Source organism: Carettochelys insculpta, chromosome 2 (assembly GCF_033958435.1).
Source record: "Carettochelys insculpta isolate YL-2023 chromosome 2, ASM3395843v1, whole genome shotgun sequence".
In the NCBI taxonomy this organism is placed as follows: Eukaryota; Metazoa; Chordata; order Testudines; family Carettochelyidae; genus Carettochelys; species Carettochelys insculpta.
In genome coordinates, this window is record NC_134138.1 from 51,737,109 (window position 1) to 51,755,909 (window position 18,801).

The window sequence follows — 18,801 nt, forward strand, 5'->3', positions numbered from 1 at the left end:
GGGGATCGGGTACCCACATTCTCCACCACGTGTAGCACGTCCCGTGACGCCCAGCCCCTTGGTCTAGGGCGGGCGACAACAAAAGAGGGGGGTTAGGGCACCAGCCCGCACTCAGTTCGGGCAGTCAGTGGCCCACCGCTACCCCCGTACAGGCCCCAGCCCTCAGTCCAGGGCGGGGCAGCAGTTCACAAGAGTTATATAGTTCTGGGCCCAGCCCTCAGTTTGGGGCGGGGCAGCAACACAAGGGTAACCACCGGCCCAGCCCTCAGTTTGGGGCGGGGCAGCAACACAAGGGTCTACCGACAGGCTCAGCGGGGGCCGGCCCTGTCAGGGAGGGGGGTAGGGGGTCGCAGGCCCTCCCACTCCACTGCGACCCGGCCCGGGGCCCTGGGGGTCGCTCACATGCAACCCCGGCAGTGGGGATCCAGACCGCAACACACTGCCATTGGTTCGTGAGCGACGTTCCCCGGGCCACTTCCTACCTCACCCTCTGTTGGCAGCAGGTCCCAGTCCATCTGGTCGAGGGGTCCTCCTAGGTCGGTCTCCTCTGGGTCATTCACCTGTGGGGGCTCCGGCCAATCGTCCATGACCACGTCGTTAGGGTAGTCAGGCGGTGGCAATACAGGAGATGCAGGGCGGTCCTGGGTCTGAGTGTTGTAGGGATCCGCCGGGACTCTGGGGCAGCCTGCTCCCGGGGCCTTTTCCACGGCAGGGGGTCTCCACCGGCGGGAAGGTCCTGGTAGGTCCGGGAAGTCCAGGTAGTCTCTTTGGGGCATACGGACCTGGGGTTGCGTGGAGCCTCTGGGGGCCTGCTCCTCCGGCCTGGCCGGACGGCCGCAGGCCCTCTCCCTTTGGCCCCGGGGAGCTCGTGCAGGCACGTCCTCCCTGCCCGGAGGCCCAGCCCTGAATGGTTCCCGAGTCCCGCCTTTGGCTCTTCTAGCCCTTGGCCCCGCCCTCTGAGGGGTGGGCCTCTGGTCTCCTGACTCCGGCCCCGCCCACCAGGGCCTCTGCATAGCTTCCCCGGCCTCCGGGTCTGCAGGAGGCCATACTGACCCACTACAGTGTGATAGGTGTTTTTTCTGCTCCAAAGATCCCTCGAGAACTGTTAGTAGCACAGGACTTTGAAACATTGGCGCAACTAGATGTCAGTTTATGTACCAGCTGTTTCACTAAATCCCCATTGCTTTGTATTTCCGAGTCAGTTTGGCCTTGCATAACAACTGGGACGCCCTACAAACCTTACCTGTTCAACGTAGTGGGGGGGTGGGTCCTGACCTCAGTGACTTTTATCATTTGATAGCTATTGCAGCATCAAACCTGATTTATTTTTGTTAATCTACTCAGTTATTGTGATGGTGGTGGGTTTATTGCATTGTCCATTATTATTATTGTCATGATTGTATTATTTTATGCTTACAATTTTACTGTACGGCCAATTTTGATTGTGAAAATTTGCATTCACGTTTGTTATCATATCTGAGCTCAGTTCAACTGTAATGATTTTAGTTAGCTCATCTGGTTATGATTATTTGGCTTGTGACAGATCACCTGTGCCCTACAATGACAAAAACAGCTATAATGATCGTAGCTCAAGGGGCAGAGTGTTATAGGAGCAGCAGTGACCTGTATGTCTAAAAAGCTCGTTATACTTCCTCCCTCCTGTTTCTCACTGAATGCCTGGGACATGGCTCTCCTGCCACCCTCTCCTGGAATGTGTCTTGGGATGAATGGGCTGTCTGAGCAGCTGAGAGATCAGCAGAGCTCCAAGGTAGACAAAGCGTCTGGGACTCTGATCAGGCAGCAGATCACAAGTCCCATGCATGGACACTCAGCAGCAGACCCTGATCAGGCAGCTATCACATGTCCCATGCATGGACACTACCTCAGGTGGGGTCTGACCAACCAGACATGGCCAAGTTATCTTTAGTCACACCAGAAGAAGCAGGTCCTTAAAGGGGAAGGAGCCAGATGCTCAGGAGCACACTCACAAGATTACACCTCCCGGGCAGGCCCTTCGCCTGGACTGCCTGGCCAGCGGTCCTCCGCGTTGCATTCCATCCTGCCTCGGGAAGACATCTCCAGAGCTGTGCCTGTCCTGAGAGATGCCTGACATCTCCAATGCCTGGGAGTGTGAGTATGAATGTGTGAGTGTGAATGTGACTCCCCTTCTTGAGCTTAGTTATCACTGTAATAAACGTGTTGCTTTCTGCCAAACTGTGGTGGGTCATTAGTCCTCCCTAAGTTTACTAGCTGGCCCAATTTTGGGTAAAACAGCAAATTCTCTCGTTCAGCACCAGTCAGGTTTCAAAGGGGTAGGACTAAAGAGGTTCAACCTGCACTTACAAAAGAACAACCCTGATTCAGAAAATGGTTCCAAATCAGGGTTCATGTTCCTATCATGATATTATTTATTTATTTGTATTACCACAGCAGTTCATGACCCTAGTCAGAATAAGGACAACACTGTGTTAGGTGGTGTACAAAGAGAATAAAAGGATGCTCCCTCCCATTGCTCATGGTAGGGAAGACCCCCATGTAGTCCCTGATATAGTTGTGGCATTCACCCCTTATTTAAAAAAAAAAACCAAACAACCCTATACTTCAGAATATCAGATTTCATTTCCAAAGACCAAACACCTGTGTTTCTAGCCATTAAGGCTGGAGAGAAAATTTTGAAACATTATTCAAGTGTAAAATGATGCAGCATTCTCCAAAGACAACAGCTTAGTCGTGGGGTACTTCAAAACCATCTCAGACTGCCTTGGACCTTACAGTTCCACCTGTGGCACCTGGCACTTTTCCAACGAGGTCATAGAACTGACTGTGAAACCTGCCATTCTGCTTTACACACATATCCAATATTTTGCTTGCTGTGACATAACTGAAACTGCTTCTCGCTCTCTAGTATTCCGTATAAGCCAAGAGTCAATTGGCTTGTGACGCACGGACTTGCGATGGGGTGTCAATCCCACACTCACCCGGAAGGGATTAACAGAGGTCAGATAAGCCAGTTAGGCTGAGAGGAAAGCCCACCTGTATGGGAATAGGTAAGGGCTTTATAAAGCCAAGCAGCTGATAGCAGGGAGGGAGTCTGCAATCACTCTCTAAGAGAAGGGAGGGGGCTATAAAAAGCACATGGTTGCTCCCCAGGAGGAGGTAATGAAACTGGCAAATCCCAGAGAGTAGGGGAGTACTGGGATAGAAAGCAGCTCAGAGAGCAGCAACGTTGGAGACTGCACAGATCTTGGCTACCTACTGTAAGGCCCCTGGGAGTGGAAATGAGCAGGCCTAGGTTCCTTGGCTGCTACAGAGAAAGTGGAATTTGCAGACAGTGAACTAGGAAACTGCCTACATCACTATGGGCATGACAGAGACTTTGAAGGACAATACTCCAAACCCTGAGTGACCTGGCTGGATGGCTAAGCCATGGAGAAGAAGAAGTGGCTCCTCAGAGCAAGAGAGAAGGTGCAGAGGAGAAACTGAGGAGGGTGTAACCCCTAGAATGCATATTGCTAGGACGAAGCTAATCTCCACAACTGCAAGGAGGTGGCATCATCCTGCAGTGAGCAGAGCAACTATGCTCAGCACTCTGCACTTTTCCATGGAACTAGGCAGCAAGAGCTGGTACAGGTTCCGGTCTGAGAATCAGAAGTGTAGCCTGGCCACTTGGGACGCCCAGAATTCTGTACAGCGGCTCAGGCAGGGGAATCCAAAGAGATGACGTGATCTACAAACGCTCAAGCTATCCCAGCACAATACATGAGAGGGAAATTTGGTTCTTCACAAGGCTGCCTGGACAACACTGCGACAGCTGAGACCTGTGGATACGACCTCCCTGGAGAATATATGAAAGAAGTTTGTGTGTGTGTAGGACAGGTGGAAGTAAAGGAAGAATATTTCATGTGAACAGAATAGATTAAGGTGCTGGTAATGGATCAAATTTCACTGTGTCCTGGAGTCAGTAAGTCCCTTCTCCTATCTCGCTTCTGAAGCCACTGAGAGGGATGAGGCAGATTTTAAAACCACCTTGCATACTGCATGTGTGCGCGTCTGGTCTCATTCAGTAATTCAACCCTTCAGAAACGTTACTCATTCAGCAACTTTCTGACGGAATCAGACATACACGGTACAGGATTGATTCAAATTTTACACCCAGTTAACACCTCCCTTTTAAAAAATAACATAGCACAAGCAGACGTGCAACTACTTTCATTTTCTGCCAGTTACTCAAATCTTAGTTTCACTCCCCCCAAGCAGCCGTGTAAAATCCTCTTTAATTGGTTAACTAATTAAACAGGTCGGGAAGGCAGCTGACTGGAGCGGCCCGATCACTGTGGACAGGGGCTGCTCCGGCCAGACTGGAGCACCCCCGACTTGTGGCACGCCAGGGACCGGGGCCTGCACCAGCCCACCTGGAGCACCCCTTCTTGATGGGCTGCTGCGAATGTGGCATGCATTCCGGGGCAGCTGAAGCAGCACCTGGATGCACGGAGGATGGGGACTACTCAGTCTGACTAAGCCAAAGCAGCCTGGGTCCCAGTGTGCTGTGGGCAAGGGCACTCCAGCCCCGCTGGAGCAGCCCCTGTCCATAGCAGGAGGTCTGCTCTATCTCAGGTGGGCTGGAGTGGCCTCCTCAGCTACTCCTCTCCTGCTGCAGGTGGGGCTACTCTGGCACAGCTGGAGCACCCCCACTCATGGTGGCTCTATGACACTAGAGTAACCCCCTGCTAGTGGTGTCTCTAGCCCACACCAGTTAAATGGTTAATCTTTAACATCCCGACTCCAAGGCAGCTCAAAGATACAGTTTATTAATGAGGAATTAGCCCCCACACAAACTATCTGTAAAAAATTTTCTTACATTACTCATACAATGTTTAAGTATTAATCATTCACACTTAACGTAAAGCATCGCTCTCACTTACTGTAACAGTGAATATTTCAGATCCTCCATTTAAAATTGTCTAAGTACTGATGAAACTTTAGCAAACTGTTTTATTTATAATCAGGTTATAACAATGACCAACAATTTTTTCAACAGATTTTTTATCACCAATACTTCCTTCCCTTGGCCTCTAAATTATATCTACCTAGTAAACCCTTAAAGTTAGGAAGACTGAGAAAAAAAATATGTAAGTTTTTTGTTGTGTTCTAAAATGAACATAAAGCTTAACAAGCAACCAAAACCTTGATCATCCACCTCTTCATCAAGTCTCCTTCTGGAAGTTATCTTCCAGGTAAGTTTTTCACATTCCCATGCTATCCAACCCAAGCCCAGAGTGTGCATATTTAAAGAGCTGTTTTAAGGTTATATTAAAAAGATTGCTGGCTGATGAATGGCACTTTGGAACCAATATATTACATCACTTATACATTACACTCCTTCTGGGAATTAGAAACCCACCAAGGCATACCTGAGCTTCTCTGACTTCAAAACTTGCATAACTCCTTGTAGGCAGATCTACTCTGACAGGGCCACATTAAGGACTTTCTTATGAAAGTATTTCCACGTCTGGATACTGACCACTGCTTTGATTTTTTTTTTGTACTGTCTAATTATTTCTCTAATTTTTCTCCATTTTGCTACCATTTACGAAAGATTTGTTTAACCTTAACACTGCCTTATTATAGACCGCAATTCCCTCTTCTCTGTAACTAAATCTAAGAAATCACTACTACTTCCATGTTATTTTTTCTAAGAATATAGTTATTTCTAATAGATATATTCCTTCATATATGCACATGTTCTCTTAATTAAATCATCTACTAACATTAATTTATTCTATCTGCATGGCATACTGCACAGACCAATGTTATGGAAAGCCAGTGTGCTGCTAAATGCCAGGAATCAGCAACTGTATCGGTGCAAATCAACCTCTTTCTGTGGAGAACGTCATAGAAGATAATGGGTCTTTGACTGAAAAAACATAACCACAGGACTGGAACATAAGTTTGTCCCTTCCTATCACCACCCCAACTCTGCAATATTAATACACCTCAATTCCTCTGTGCTCACTGAAGAGGAACATAGGGACTAAAATATGCAGGACCTTACCTTAACATGAAACTCGCTGTCTAGTAAAATATTCTGTGTCTTCAAATCATGGTGCAGCAATGGAGGACTCATATTGTGCAGATAATTCACTCCCAAAGCAATTTCATACAGAATACGGAATCGCAGTGACCACGCAATGTCAGGATACGCATTTTTCTACAAAAAACACATCCCAGAAAAATCACAATAGGAATGTCCATTTTAAATAATCTAACAAGAATCCCAGAGTTAGAGGAGACATAATTTGGTCTTTTTTACATGCTTCTCATAGTCACAGATTTAAAAAGTGATAAATCATGGAGTGACTGGTTTCAATTTATGTATTTGTTGTAACAATGAGGAGTCCTGCAGCACGTTAAAGACTAACAGGTTTTTTGGGCATACGGTTTCACAGGTAAAACCTACTTTGTCACATGCATAGACTTCAGGGCATCTGAAGAAGTAAGTTTTCATGGGTAAAAAACCCACGCCCAAATAAAACTGTTAAGCTGCGTCTACACGTGCACGCTACTTCGAAGTAGCGGCACTAACTTCGAAATAGCGCCCGTCACGTCTACACGCGTCGGGCGCTATTTCGAAGTTGAAATCGACGTTAGACGGCGAGACGTCGAAGTCGCTAACCCCATGAGGGGATGGGAATAGCGCCCTACTTCGACGTTCAACATCGAAGTAGGGACGTGTAGACGATCCGCGTCCCGCAACATCGAAATAGCGGGGTCCTCCATGGCGGCCATCAGCTGGGGGGTTGAGAGATACTCTCTCTCCAGCCCTTGCAGGGCTCTGTGGTCACCGTGGGCAGCAGCCCTTAGCCCAGGGCTTCTGGCTGCTGCTGCTGCAGCTGGGGGTCCGTGCTGCATATACAGGGTCTGCAACTAGTTGTTGGCTCTGTGTATCTTGCACTGTTTAATGAAAGTGTGTCTGGGAGGGGCCCTTTAAGGGAGCGACTTGCTGTTGAGTCCGCCCCGTGACCCTGTCTGCAGCTGTGCCTGGCTCCCTTATTTCGATGTGTGCTACTTTGGCGTGTAGACGTTCCCTCGCTGTGCCTATTTCGATGTTGGGCTGAGCAACGTCGAAGTTGAACATCGACGTTGCCAGCCCTGGAGGACGTGTAGACGTTATTCATCGAAATAGCCTATTTCGATGTCGCAACATCGAAATAAGCTATTTCGAAGTTGGGTGCACGTGTAGACGTAGCCTTAGTCTTTAAGGTACTGCAGGACTCCTTGTTGTTTTTGCAGATGCAGACTAACACAGCTACCTCTCTGAGACCATTTCTGTGATAACATTATTAACTGTTTAATCACTCAAAATAACAGGTTCCTGTTCTTTAGCAATTAAACTCTACTAGTTCATGATCATTACATATGCTGTGTTACTAATACACATACTCTATGCCCTTGTGGTGGTGGTGATAAAGTTATAGATAAGATGTAGACGTTAATAACAGGCTGACAGTGCTTTACCAAAGTGGCTAGCACCTTCTTAAACCTCTCTAATCCATGCAGAACAGAGGGCTTTCACCACTGCTTTCTACCATTGCTGGTCTCCTCCTGCAATTTTAATTTTCAGTTCTTCTTATATTGTGTACTTTAGTGTTATCTTTGGTCTACTTCATTGCCTCTCACCTTGGTGGATAAGATTCAATTTCTATCTCACAAGGTTTGGGTTTCTAATGCCATGTGTGTTAGCCATCTCCTTTTTCATTCTAGAACTTCTTGTGCTAGTGATATCTGTTTTGTCCTTCTCCAGAGTTCCTGATTCGTGATTTTATTTTCCTCTCAATATCTGATATTGAAGATTACTCTGTCAGCTACTTATTATTATATTTTAGATAGCAAGGTCTGGGTCTTTTTCAGAACAATACAGAAAGGCCACAAGAAGTCCTGTGGCATCTTACCTACTAAAAGATATTTTGGAGCATACACTTTCATAGAGAAGCGGGTATTTGCCCATGAAAGCTTATGCTCCAAAACATCTGTTAGTCTGTTAGATGCCACAGGACTTCTCGTTGTTTTTGCAGATACACACTTACACGGCTACTTCTATAGAAAGGCCAACTTTCAGTGGCTTTAGAGTTACATGTATAATTTTTGCTCTATTGGCTGTAATGTTTTCATCTGCTCTGTTGTGTCACAGATCACAGCACTTCTGTCTTTTGCCTGTCAGTGGTCCACCAAGGACATCTACTATCAGGCTTCCAAACCCCAACCGCCATCTTTCTTGTGCTACCAGATAAATTTGATTTTATTAAATTCAATTTTCTAACTCTAGGTTTCATAAATTCAATTTTGAGTATCATCACTTTCTGCAAAGTCCACACAAAGTCAAGTTAGTGCTGCCACACTCGAGCAGCCAACCATCAACTGTTGCAGCAGTGCATTGTGGGAACCTATCCCACAGTTCTTTCAGCCCCACATTCTGCATCCTCCCCCAGCACCCAGCTGCATTCCACACTCCTGGCAGTGCTCACCCTGCTGCCTGGTCCCAGGTCCCCACAGCTGTGGGGGGCGGGGGGGGAGTTGGGAAATTGACCAGCACTGCTGCACCTGGCTTGCAGGAGCCGGGAGCCAGGTGCAGCAAGGAGCCAGTAGCTGTGCCAGTCAGTTTCCTGGCTCTTGCAAGTGACAAGAAGTCAGCAGCCAGGTGCAGCAGCATGGTGAGCTTCCCAGCTCCCCACCGCTTGCAGGAGCCAGGACACTGACAAGGGCTGCAGTGCCGGTCAGTTTGCCGGCTCCCGCGAGTGGCAGGGAGCCAGGAGCCAGGTGTAGCAGCAGTCACCCTGTCTTTGGAGGCTAGTGAATTCAATTCAAAGACATAGCACTTCCACACAAGCCTTCATTCCATCTGTTCAATTCAAACTTGATGCTACACTTACCTGGTTCCAACAATATTAGCATACTGATATTAGCGCTCCCTAAATCGAGCTAATGGTATTTACAGTGAAGAGAGTCACTTGATACAACTGAGGTAACTGCCTAAAATTCAAATTTATCTCATAGTATATATGTAGTATCTGGTGGAGACCTTCACCACACTCCCTTATTTTCAGGCTGATAAATTCCCTGCTTTCACTGAGTTATTTCCAGTAACACAGACTGTCCAACCATATTTGCTTGCCTTCTCTTCTGAGATGCTAACTAGAGTGACTGCTCGTGGTTCTAAGTTATCATGCAGTTCTTTTTAAGTAAGCCTATTTTATTCTTAAAGTTAAAAAAAACAATACAGAGAAAACACATTAAAATAATCACAGAAAAAACTCTCTAGGCATGCCTACATGATTACAAGTGATCTAACAAGGGTTCTGACAGGAGCAGCTATTCACCTACAGCTGAAAGGGGTTTACCTCTTGTTTCAAGTTCATCACACCATCAGACCAGAAAAAGCACAATGTCTTATGGAGCTACGACAGGCTTAGTGTGTACAACCCTTCCCTAAGATCAGGTGTCTCTATGGATCAGAAATCCTGTCCATGTGCTGAACCAGAAAGAAGTCTCTGAACCAGGTTACTTATCCAAATGACTTCTTTGCATGTTGGTCCACAGAGAATCTGTTCTGAACTAGTATACACAGATCTTACCAAGGGGTGACTTCAAAGGAGCTCACAACCAGAGGAATTACATTAGCATTCCCCTTCTCCTAGAGAACTGAAATAACATTTCACAATATATACAACTGCATTTTTAATACAATGAATCCCAAAGATATAGAATCTAATTCAGAAAAGCTTATGAAATTAAGTTAAGTCTTATTCTAATTCCATAATCACTGTGCAGGATATTGTTAGTCTGTTACACATTTAACTTACTGTGCTGACCAGCTGTGTAAAATCACACCTCTTGTGTGTCAGTCCCAGAAAATATTACTTGTGTTGTGTTGTTGGTTTTCAGTGCTTATTTTCAATTTAATTGTGCATAGACTGGAAATCATTTGTTTTGGCTTTCATTATCTCAATGGCCATGTGACACCAAGTTAATGTAATCTACAAAGAAGTTTTAACATCTGTTTGAAAATTCTTTATATCCCCTTCAATTGTGATAGGTCTCATGACCTAATTCACCACTAGTAAAAACCATGAATGAAATAAGATACCCTTATTTGATACCCATAGTGACTTTGAACAGTTTAGTCAATTTCCTGTTGTATATTACTAGGCTTGTTGTATTTTTCATAGAGGCTCGGCATAATCCTTGCAAATTTAAGAAGGATTCTGTAATGGTGAGTGTAGCAACTTCCACAAAACCGTTCTATCTGCAGTACCAAAGTGTTTTTGGAAATCCAAACAATTCAGATAAAGTGCACTACCATTTAATCAACAGTTCTATGTTGATATATATGATTTATCCTGCCTGAACTCTGCCTGCTCTTTGCGGTACCTTGAATCAGTAGCAGATGTAAGTGAGATTCCCATACCTCAGTTATTTTTTAGACAAATCTGAGAAATTGTCGCAGATTGTTTCATAACCACTTCAACTGACAAACTAATAAATGAAATAGTAATAAGTCATCATGACTTTTTACTATTCAATCCAAGTATTTTGAAGAAACTCATTGGAAACTACAGAACTACTAACTGTGGTGTTTGACCTATCATTTAGATCAGCTGCTTATACCAGATGACTGGAGTAGAGGTGATGTGACTCCAATTTTTTAAAAAGCCCCCACAGGGTATCCTGGTAATTACAGGCCCTTAAACCTAACTTCTGTAGCAGGTAAATTATGTAAAACTCTAGTGAAGAACAGAAATATTAGACATACAGAGGAACACAATTTGTTGGAGAACAGCCAACATGTCTTTTATAATTAGAAATCATGCCTTACCAATCTATTAGCATGGGGAGGGAGGAAGAAGGTTAACAAACATGTTGGCAAGGGCAATAGCATTTTATTAAGTCCTTCATAAAAGGCTCTTAAGCAAAGTAAACAGTTATGGGTAAGTAGGAAGGTGCCCTAATAGACTGGTTAAAAAAAAGAGAAAACAGAGGATGGAAAAAATGGACAATTGAAGAAATGTAAATAGAAGTGTCCTACATGGATCTTTATTGGAAGAAGCACAAAATTTTTCTCTCTATTATTTCTTCCAACCATGGGCAGAATAAACTTTGGTATGTATACCACCAATAGAAACACATGCTACAGGCAGTGGGAGCTCTGCTAATTTGCTGGGCGGTATCTGAATTTCTCCTGGGTGACTGCCCAAGCACACCACCCAGAGAGAACACGGACCAGCACCACGCAATATATTGGTAAGTTATCTGTTACAAAGTGACAAAGATTTGCAAATGATACAAAATTACTCAGAAGGTTAAGTCTAAAACAAGAGCCCACACAGTTATAAAGGGATCTCATTGAACTGAATGACTGTGCAAGAAAATTGCAGATGAAATTCAGCATTGATAAATGTAAAATAATGTACATTAGAAAACTATCTCAAGAATACACAGAAAATGGTGAGATCTAAACAAGCTGTTACTACTCAAGAACAGATCTTGGAGTCATTGTGATGAGTTCTCTGAAAATACTTGCTCAATCAGCGGCCTTGATTAAAAAAATCTCGCAGAATGTTGGGCGTTAAGAAAGATAAAAACACAATGGACTTGTCTACACTACCTCCCTATTTCGAAGGGAGGATGGTAAGTAGGGTGTTGGGAGTTTATTAATGAAGTGCTGCGGTGCACATACAGCACTTCATTAAGCAAATCCTCCCCTGCCCTGCGGCAACTTCCAAGTGTTAAACTTCGAAGTGCTGGCTTGTGGCTAGCCACACCTAACCCGCTGGTACTCTGAAATGCCTGGACAGCTTTAAAGTCCCTTTACTCAAAATGTTGAGGAGTAAAATTTGAAGTTGCCATGGGAGGGGGGGAATTTGCTTAATGAACTGCTGCATATGCACTGCAGCACTTCATTAATAAACTCCCAACACCCTACTTACCATCCTCCCTTCAAAGTAGGGTGGTAGTGCAGACACAGCCAAAGTCTCATACCGCCAAAATTTAAATCCATGGTATGCTGACATCTTGAATACTGTCTGTGATTCTGGTAACCCAATCTCAAAAAAAAATATATCAGAATTTAAAAAGGGCAACAGAAGGATTAGGGGGTTGGAACAACTGCCATGTAAGGGAAGATTAAAATGTCTGGGACTTTTCAGTTTGGAAAGAGATGACGAAAGGAGGATATGATTAAGGTCTATGAAATCATAACTGGTGTGGAAAAAGTGAGCAACAAAAAGTGTTATTTACCCCACCATGTAACACAAAAAACAGAGGTCACCTAGTGAAATGAGTTTCAGAGGGGTAGCCAAGTTAGTTTGTAATGTCACAAAAAAACAAGCAGTCCTGTACCATCTTAAAGACTAATGATTTAAATAAAATACAATTATTAGTCTTCAAGGTACTACAGGACTACTTGTTTCTCGTGAAATTAATGAGCAGAAGGTTTAAACTAAACAAAATGTACTTCGCACAACACGCAATCAACCTACTGAACTCATTCCTAGAGAGTATTGCTAAGGACCAAACTATAAAGGGGTTCAAAAAAGTACCAGATAAATTCATGGATAGGGCCAGTTAGACAAGATGGGTAAAGCTGCAATCCTATGCAGCTTCTTAATTGCTTAAAGTAGGGAATGGATGGCAAGGCACAAATTCCTGCCTGTTCCGTGCATTCCCTCTTCAGCATCTGGCAATGGCCACTGTTTGAAAACAGATACTGGGCTAGCTGGACCATTGGCCTAATTCAGCATGGCAATTTTTGTGCACTAGCTGCCTTTTTGCTATCTAGAACACTATGTGTAAACACTTACCTAGGATAGACATTGATTCAATGCCCATCCAGTTTTTATACTGACTGAGGTCTCCTTTCTTTGGCAGCTTCGCTATATGATCTCTTTTCTACTGATCTGGTAAACTTTTATTCTTTCTGTGTCTTTTGTAAGAGGCCTATCAAAATGTCTGTATTTCTACTGTAAAAACCACTGTTGAGATGTTACCCAGACCTGGTGCCTTTCTACTTTCCCTCTATACTTCTCCTCTGGCGACAGATTCTAGTTTGATGCATCTACTGGCTGTCCCCTTCCTTTAAATCTGGGGCAATGCCCACTGGCTCACCATTCAGTAGTATAAAATATTGCCTCTATTATGTTCTGATGTCTTCATCATTATATTGCCCTTGTTGTTTTGGTTGGTATTTTTCCTCCTGAAAACTACTGAATGTTATGATATACAGTTTTCATATCATTGTGTAGTGCATCTGTTGTCACTTTATGTATAAATTCTCATTTGTCTTTCTTCACACTCATTTTGGTCCCTTACTCTTTATGGTACAGTCTTTCTAGAGTAAATAGGTGTGTTCTGAATTTTGTTTCAGTTTAATTTTGCATCTTTTATTTGCTGAATTTGTGTCCTTGGAAAACAACCATTCCCTGTGGTGTTTCTTCTCAGCCTCAGGACTCCTTCAGAAGTTCTGGTCATAGTTTCCTTCACCCATTTGCATTTGACTTCTGCTGTTCCATGATCTTTAAGCTCTTGCTACTTGCTGATACAATTCTAAAAACTCTTGTTGCATTGTTATCTGTTTTAGCTTGATGATGTTATAATGAAGGCATCTCTGCTGTACTGATTTCTTTTTGCTTTTTATTTCTTACTCTCAAATTTAGCTATCATTAATGCATGTGCTAGTCCCATATCTGCCCCATTCCTTCTATGGGCATCTTCTAATGCTATGCCCTATGTGAGTCATATTGTAAGGTGACCCACTTGGTTCACAGTTCTGTGATCTGGTATCTTATTAATAATACAGTGATGGAAGATATTTCTTCCAATGACCAGTCATTCATTCCACAAAAATCAGCGAACAGTACACTATTTCCTTTCAAGACACTGGGGCCTTGTTTACCTTTAACTACTCCCCTGGCAGTGTCATTGCTTTAGAAGTCACGTCTTGGTCAGAGAATAGGACCTAGATTTAAGTCAGCAGCTATCCCACCTAATAGGGTGCTTGGAAGTGACCTAATGCCTCACTACCGTAAGAAGCAAAGTTGTTAGAGAAATCTACACTGCCCCTCAGTTCAGCTGAACTCCACTCAAATAGACTTAAGAGAGAGAGAAGGATGTGAAGTGGCCAAACATACCAGGATGCCAGTCTGTTGCTAAATTTGCTCTTTCTTAAATCTGTAACCAGATTGGCTCACCTGTTCCTTCTGAAGGAGGAGGGCCTCCTATAAGAGAACACCTAACATAGAAAGGGGCAGTAGTCTGGAAGAGTCTGTAAGTAACTAAGATAGGACAGGTGAGGATCAAATAGCCACGGACCGTACTGAGAGAAAGGAGAACAAGACCTAAGGAGTAGGAGACTTTCAGAGACTGAGCTCATAAAACTTTATCCAGGGTCTGCCAAGAGAGGCTGTTCACTATTCCAGCCAGTCCCTCCTCCCTAACAGGGACATGAAAAAGGAAAAACCAGCCCAGTACTAGGGAGCAATTCCGTCACAAAACTCTCCTAAGTGCTGCCACTGGGGGAGTACAGCAAGTAAACAAAGGACAAAAGGGGGGGGGGAGAGGGAGGCCGTGTGTGTGTGTGTGTGTGTGTGTGTGTGTGTGTGTGTGTGTGTGTGTGTGTGTGTGTGTGTGTGTGTGTGTGTGTGTGTGTGTGTGTGTGAGAGTGAGAGTGAGAGTGAGACATGCGTGCACACCAAGGGAGTCCTACCCCTTGTATAAGCCTAGTAAAATGGTCCAAACAGATATGGACAAATATAAAGTAGGTATACTTGGCCTAAGTGAAATGAGATGGGTAACATCAGGAAAAATGCCTTTTTGTCAGCTGAACACGTCCTACTATATTCTGGGCTACCAATTACCAGGGACATAAATGGAGATGGCAATAGTTTAATGCCATCAAGAAGGGCAGCCAAAAGCCTGACAGAATGGGCACATGTTCTGGAAAGGATTATCACAGTACAATTTATATCAAAGTTACAGAATGCATCCATTTTTCAATATTTTATCACAGTAGCCCAGAGGAAAAAGAAAACTTCTATTTGTGGCTAGTGAAAATAATAGACAACATCCCAAGAAGAAAATAAAGACAAGTAGGACAGTCACCATTTTACAGATGGGAAAATCAAGGAACAGACAGCCAAGTTGATATGTTTATGGTCACCCAATAGGCCAGTGCCAACTGCAGAGAGAGAATCCAGGTCCTGTCCACTACATAATACTGCCACCCTCTCCCCCATGTGATGTTAGTATGTGGTTACTTTCAGCATAACCTATCTTTTTAAAATGACGCAATTGTGAAATATGCTTGCAAAAGCTAAGAAATTCAAACTGCATATAAAAGTTCAATCCTTCATTAAAAATGCACAACTGGGTGCCTGTTTTAGTTTTGCAATTTCTGGTTCCAGACTGAGTCACAGTCTTAATTTAAAGAAACTAGTCAGTTTAAAAAAAATCCATGCACATTACTAACATGAACAAATTATTCCAGGGGGCAGTGGCAGCGCTGCTGGTGGTGGTATTGTGCCAACATATTAATTTCACACTAAAACATTAAAAATACCTCTGTGTGTAATACTTTAAAATTCTCCATATTTTGTCAGAACACCACAATATAACCACATCAGTTTAAATTATTTTGGTAATTTATTTCAAAATACCTCTCAGGAAGTATGTCTGACAAATAGAGCTGACAACTACAAAAAAAAATTAGGAAAATTTTTTTTGACAAATAGATTCCTCACTAGGCACATAAATATAGAATGCTGAGTAATTCATTTTAACTGCATTATAAAATGCTTCTCCTGCACCCCACAGAAGCACTGAAAAGGCTTGGGGGAATCAGGGGTAATGGAGGAGCTAAGGGACAGGAAGGAGCTTGGGAGTGAACCTGGAGGGTTGCTGACTGTGGGTGGGAAAAGAGTTTTTTGGGGAAGGGGGATTGTTAGACCCATTCAGACCCTGGCTGACGTCTAGTTTCTCCCATGCAGTCAGGCACATCTGCTCCCACTCCTGTGTGTCCTTGCAGCCCCTCTATTCCCTGTCTCCTTGTGGCCATGCAATCTCCCTCCCATTCAGCCTATGGCTCAATGCTGTCACTGCACTAGCTCCTGAGCCAGTAACCTAGTCTGTTCCCCTACCATCACCATCAACCCGCACAGAACTCCAGTCTATGACTCCCAGTAGCCCCTGTGTGCCCCACTCTGTCCAGCTCATGCTTCCTCACCTGGACCCTCTGTAAGGAATGCCACTACTAGTGGGCTAACCTCTCTCCTGGTGCCATAGCAGCCCCTGGTGGCAGAAATGTGTAACTGTAGAGCTCCTCTGTAGAGCAGAATGTATATTCTACAGAGAAAAAAAAATATATCTGCAGAGGGAGGGGAGAAGGACATGAATTCTGTACTTTTGCAGTGGCACAAAATTTCCCAGAAGTAATGCATGCATGCATGGGAAAGGCCAGGGATTTTGCAACAAATACACGAGTACACCTATTCAAGCCCCAGTGAGCTTCTAACTTCTTGTAAATCACAGCTGACAGTTTTTAACTGAACAGTCATTTCCCTAGTAACAGACAGATAGCTGTGCTAGTCTACGTACTATGAAAACAAAAAAGCAGTCCAGTAGCACTTTAAAGACTAACAAAATATTATATATAATATATTGTTTTGTTAGTCTTTAAAGTGCTACTGGACAGCTTTTTTTGTTTTCATAGTCATTTCCCTATTATTTCTCTTAAAGCCCCAAATGCTGCAACTGTCCTAAAGAAAGTACACTGCTACACCCACGCAGGGTACCACTGTGAAGAGTCTCTTCATGGATAAAGCAGCCTGCCTGAATGGAGTAAATTGCAGGGTTTTTTTTTCCAATGTTTTTCGGTTTAAAAAAAACTGTATTACATGCATACAAAGCCAGTATAACAATTAGAATTGACAGTATAAAAAAAGGACTATACACTTACCCCATGTAAAAGCTGGTTTAGTGATCCATTTGTCATATATTCGGTTACTATTCCCAGAAATTCAGGTTCATTGCAAATTCCCAAAATTGGTAGAATATAACTGAATCTGGCTTTGTGTAAAATCTCTGCTTCTTTTAAGAGATTGTTTCTTTCACTTCAAGAAGGAAGAAATATTAAATTGATAAATCAGTGCTAAGAAACATGCAATTATTTTTTAGTTCTTTTAAATATATGATGTTTACTTGTGAGGTAAGAAAAATAAATATCAATATTGGTATAACACAAGATCTCATTATGTGCAAAAATTGAAAACATTACAAATTATTTGCTACTATGCTGTTTGTATATAATTATCACAAAATGCTTCACAAGTTACTGTCTATACATATGAACAGGCATACTGGGTCAGACCAAAGGTTCTGTCAGCCCAGTATTCTGTCTTCCAACAGTACCCAATGTCAGGTGCCCCAGACAAAATTAAAGAAACAGGTAATCTTCAAGTGATCTATCCCGTGTTGCCTATTTCCAGCTTCTAACAAAGGCTAGGAACACTGTCTATACCATAGATTTTAGTGGACCTATCCTCCATGAATGTATCTAGCTCTTTTTCTGAACCCTGTTATAATCTCAATCTTCACAACATCCTCTGGAAAGGAAATCCCCAGGCTGATTGTGTGTTGTGGGAAGAAATCCTTTACTGTAGATGCAAACATATGTAAACTAGATGGGTTGTCTTTTGCTGTTTTGGTACACAGTAGTATTGACAGATATGCTAGAACAGGAATTAATTTTTTCAGCAAGAATAAATAGGTATTGCTTGGCAGTGGGAAGGCGGAGTGTCTGTTTTTTTGGAATTTGTACTCGAGTGTATTTCTGCTTGTGCCATTTCCAAATTTATCTCCCTAGTGAAATGTAGTGACAATAACTACATGCTTGTAATTTTGACATATTAGGGTACCACCATAACTGCAAATTGGAGTTTTCAATTCCGCCCCTTGCACGTTTAGTGTAATGTGGGAAATTCCCATATTAATTTCACGAACCAGAGCTAATGAAAATCAAAATGTCTCTAGCTTCGACTTAATACACAGGTGCACCCTCAGAAAATACAAATAAAGATAAACACATCCAATGAAAACATATTTTCGAAGAGGGAAGAAGAGAAATGGCTCAAATTAACTATTCTGGATATCAAATATATCGTTCCGATCTTGACAATCAAATGAAAAAATATCAAAAACCGGCTATGGCCCTGAAAGACATCAAAAACCACACCACACACAGGAGATGCTCCTCAGTTTAGTTGGAGTTATACTGTCTGCAATGTTTGGAAGAGAAAATCACAGTTTCATGTTGGTCTTTAATTTCAGAAAACAATATTAGGAAAATTGAGTGTTTTGCTTTCAAGACTCCAGGAAAAAGCTAGATAATGTAATCTGAGTGGACCTATTGAGCAAAGAAGTCAAAAGATGGAAGGGGAGTTGTTTTCAATATAACAATATTTAAAACAGATCACTTTTTGGAGGTTGGCAAAGTGGGGAGAAAAGACTGACAACACAAAAGAAGAGAGGATAGAGCTATGGCTACACTGCAGAGCTGTCTCACTATAGGACATCTAGCACAGATGCTCTAAGCCAGGGCTCTAGAGCCGCACGCAACTCTTTAAGGACTTCTTTATGGCTCCAGAGGCTATATTTGCAGAGAAAAAATAACCCTTCCTGGTTATTTTCAATACACTGTGAGCATCTAAAAGCTCCTCAATGAACAACTCATGTCTATAAAGCAAACAACGTGTGATC

General features: G+C 43.2%; 1 protein-coding gene across 2 annotated transcripts in view; it reads right to left on the reverse strand.

Moving 5' to 3' along the window:
* The window catches only part of RIPK2 (receptor interacting serine/threonine kinase 2), a 57,678-nt gene that overhangs the window by 35,624 nt on the left and 3,253 nt on the right, over positions 1-18,801 (reverse strand). For both annotated transcript variants that reach the window (XM_074986982.1, XM_074986984.1), the window contains exons 2-3: positions 17,003-17,156; positions 6,053-6,208 (exon numbers count right to left, since the gene is read on the reverse strand). In XM_074986982.1, the coding sequence (XP_074843083.1) occupies positions 6,053-6,208; positions 17,003-17,156 (310 nt within the window). The remainder of the gene's footprint in view (positions 1-6,052; positions 6,209-17,002; positions 17,157-18,801) is intronic.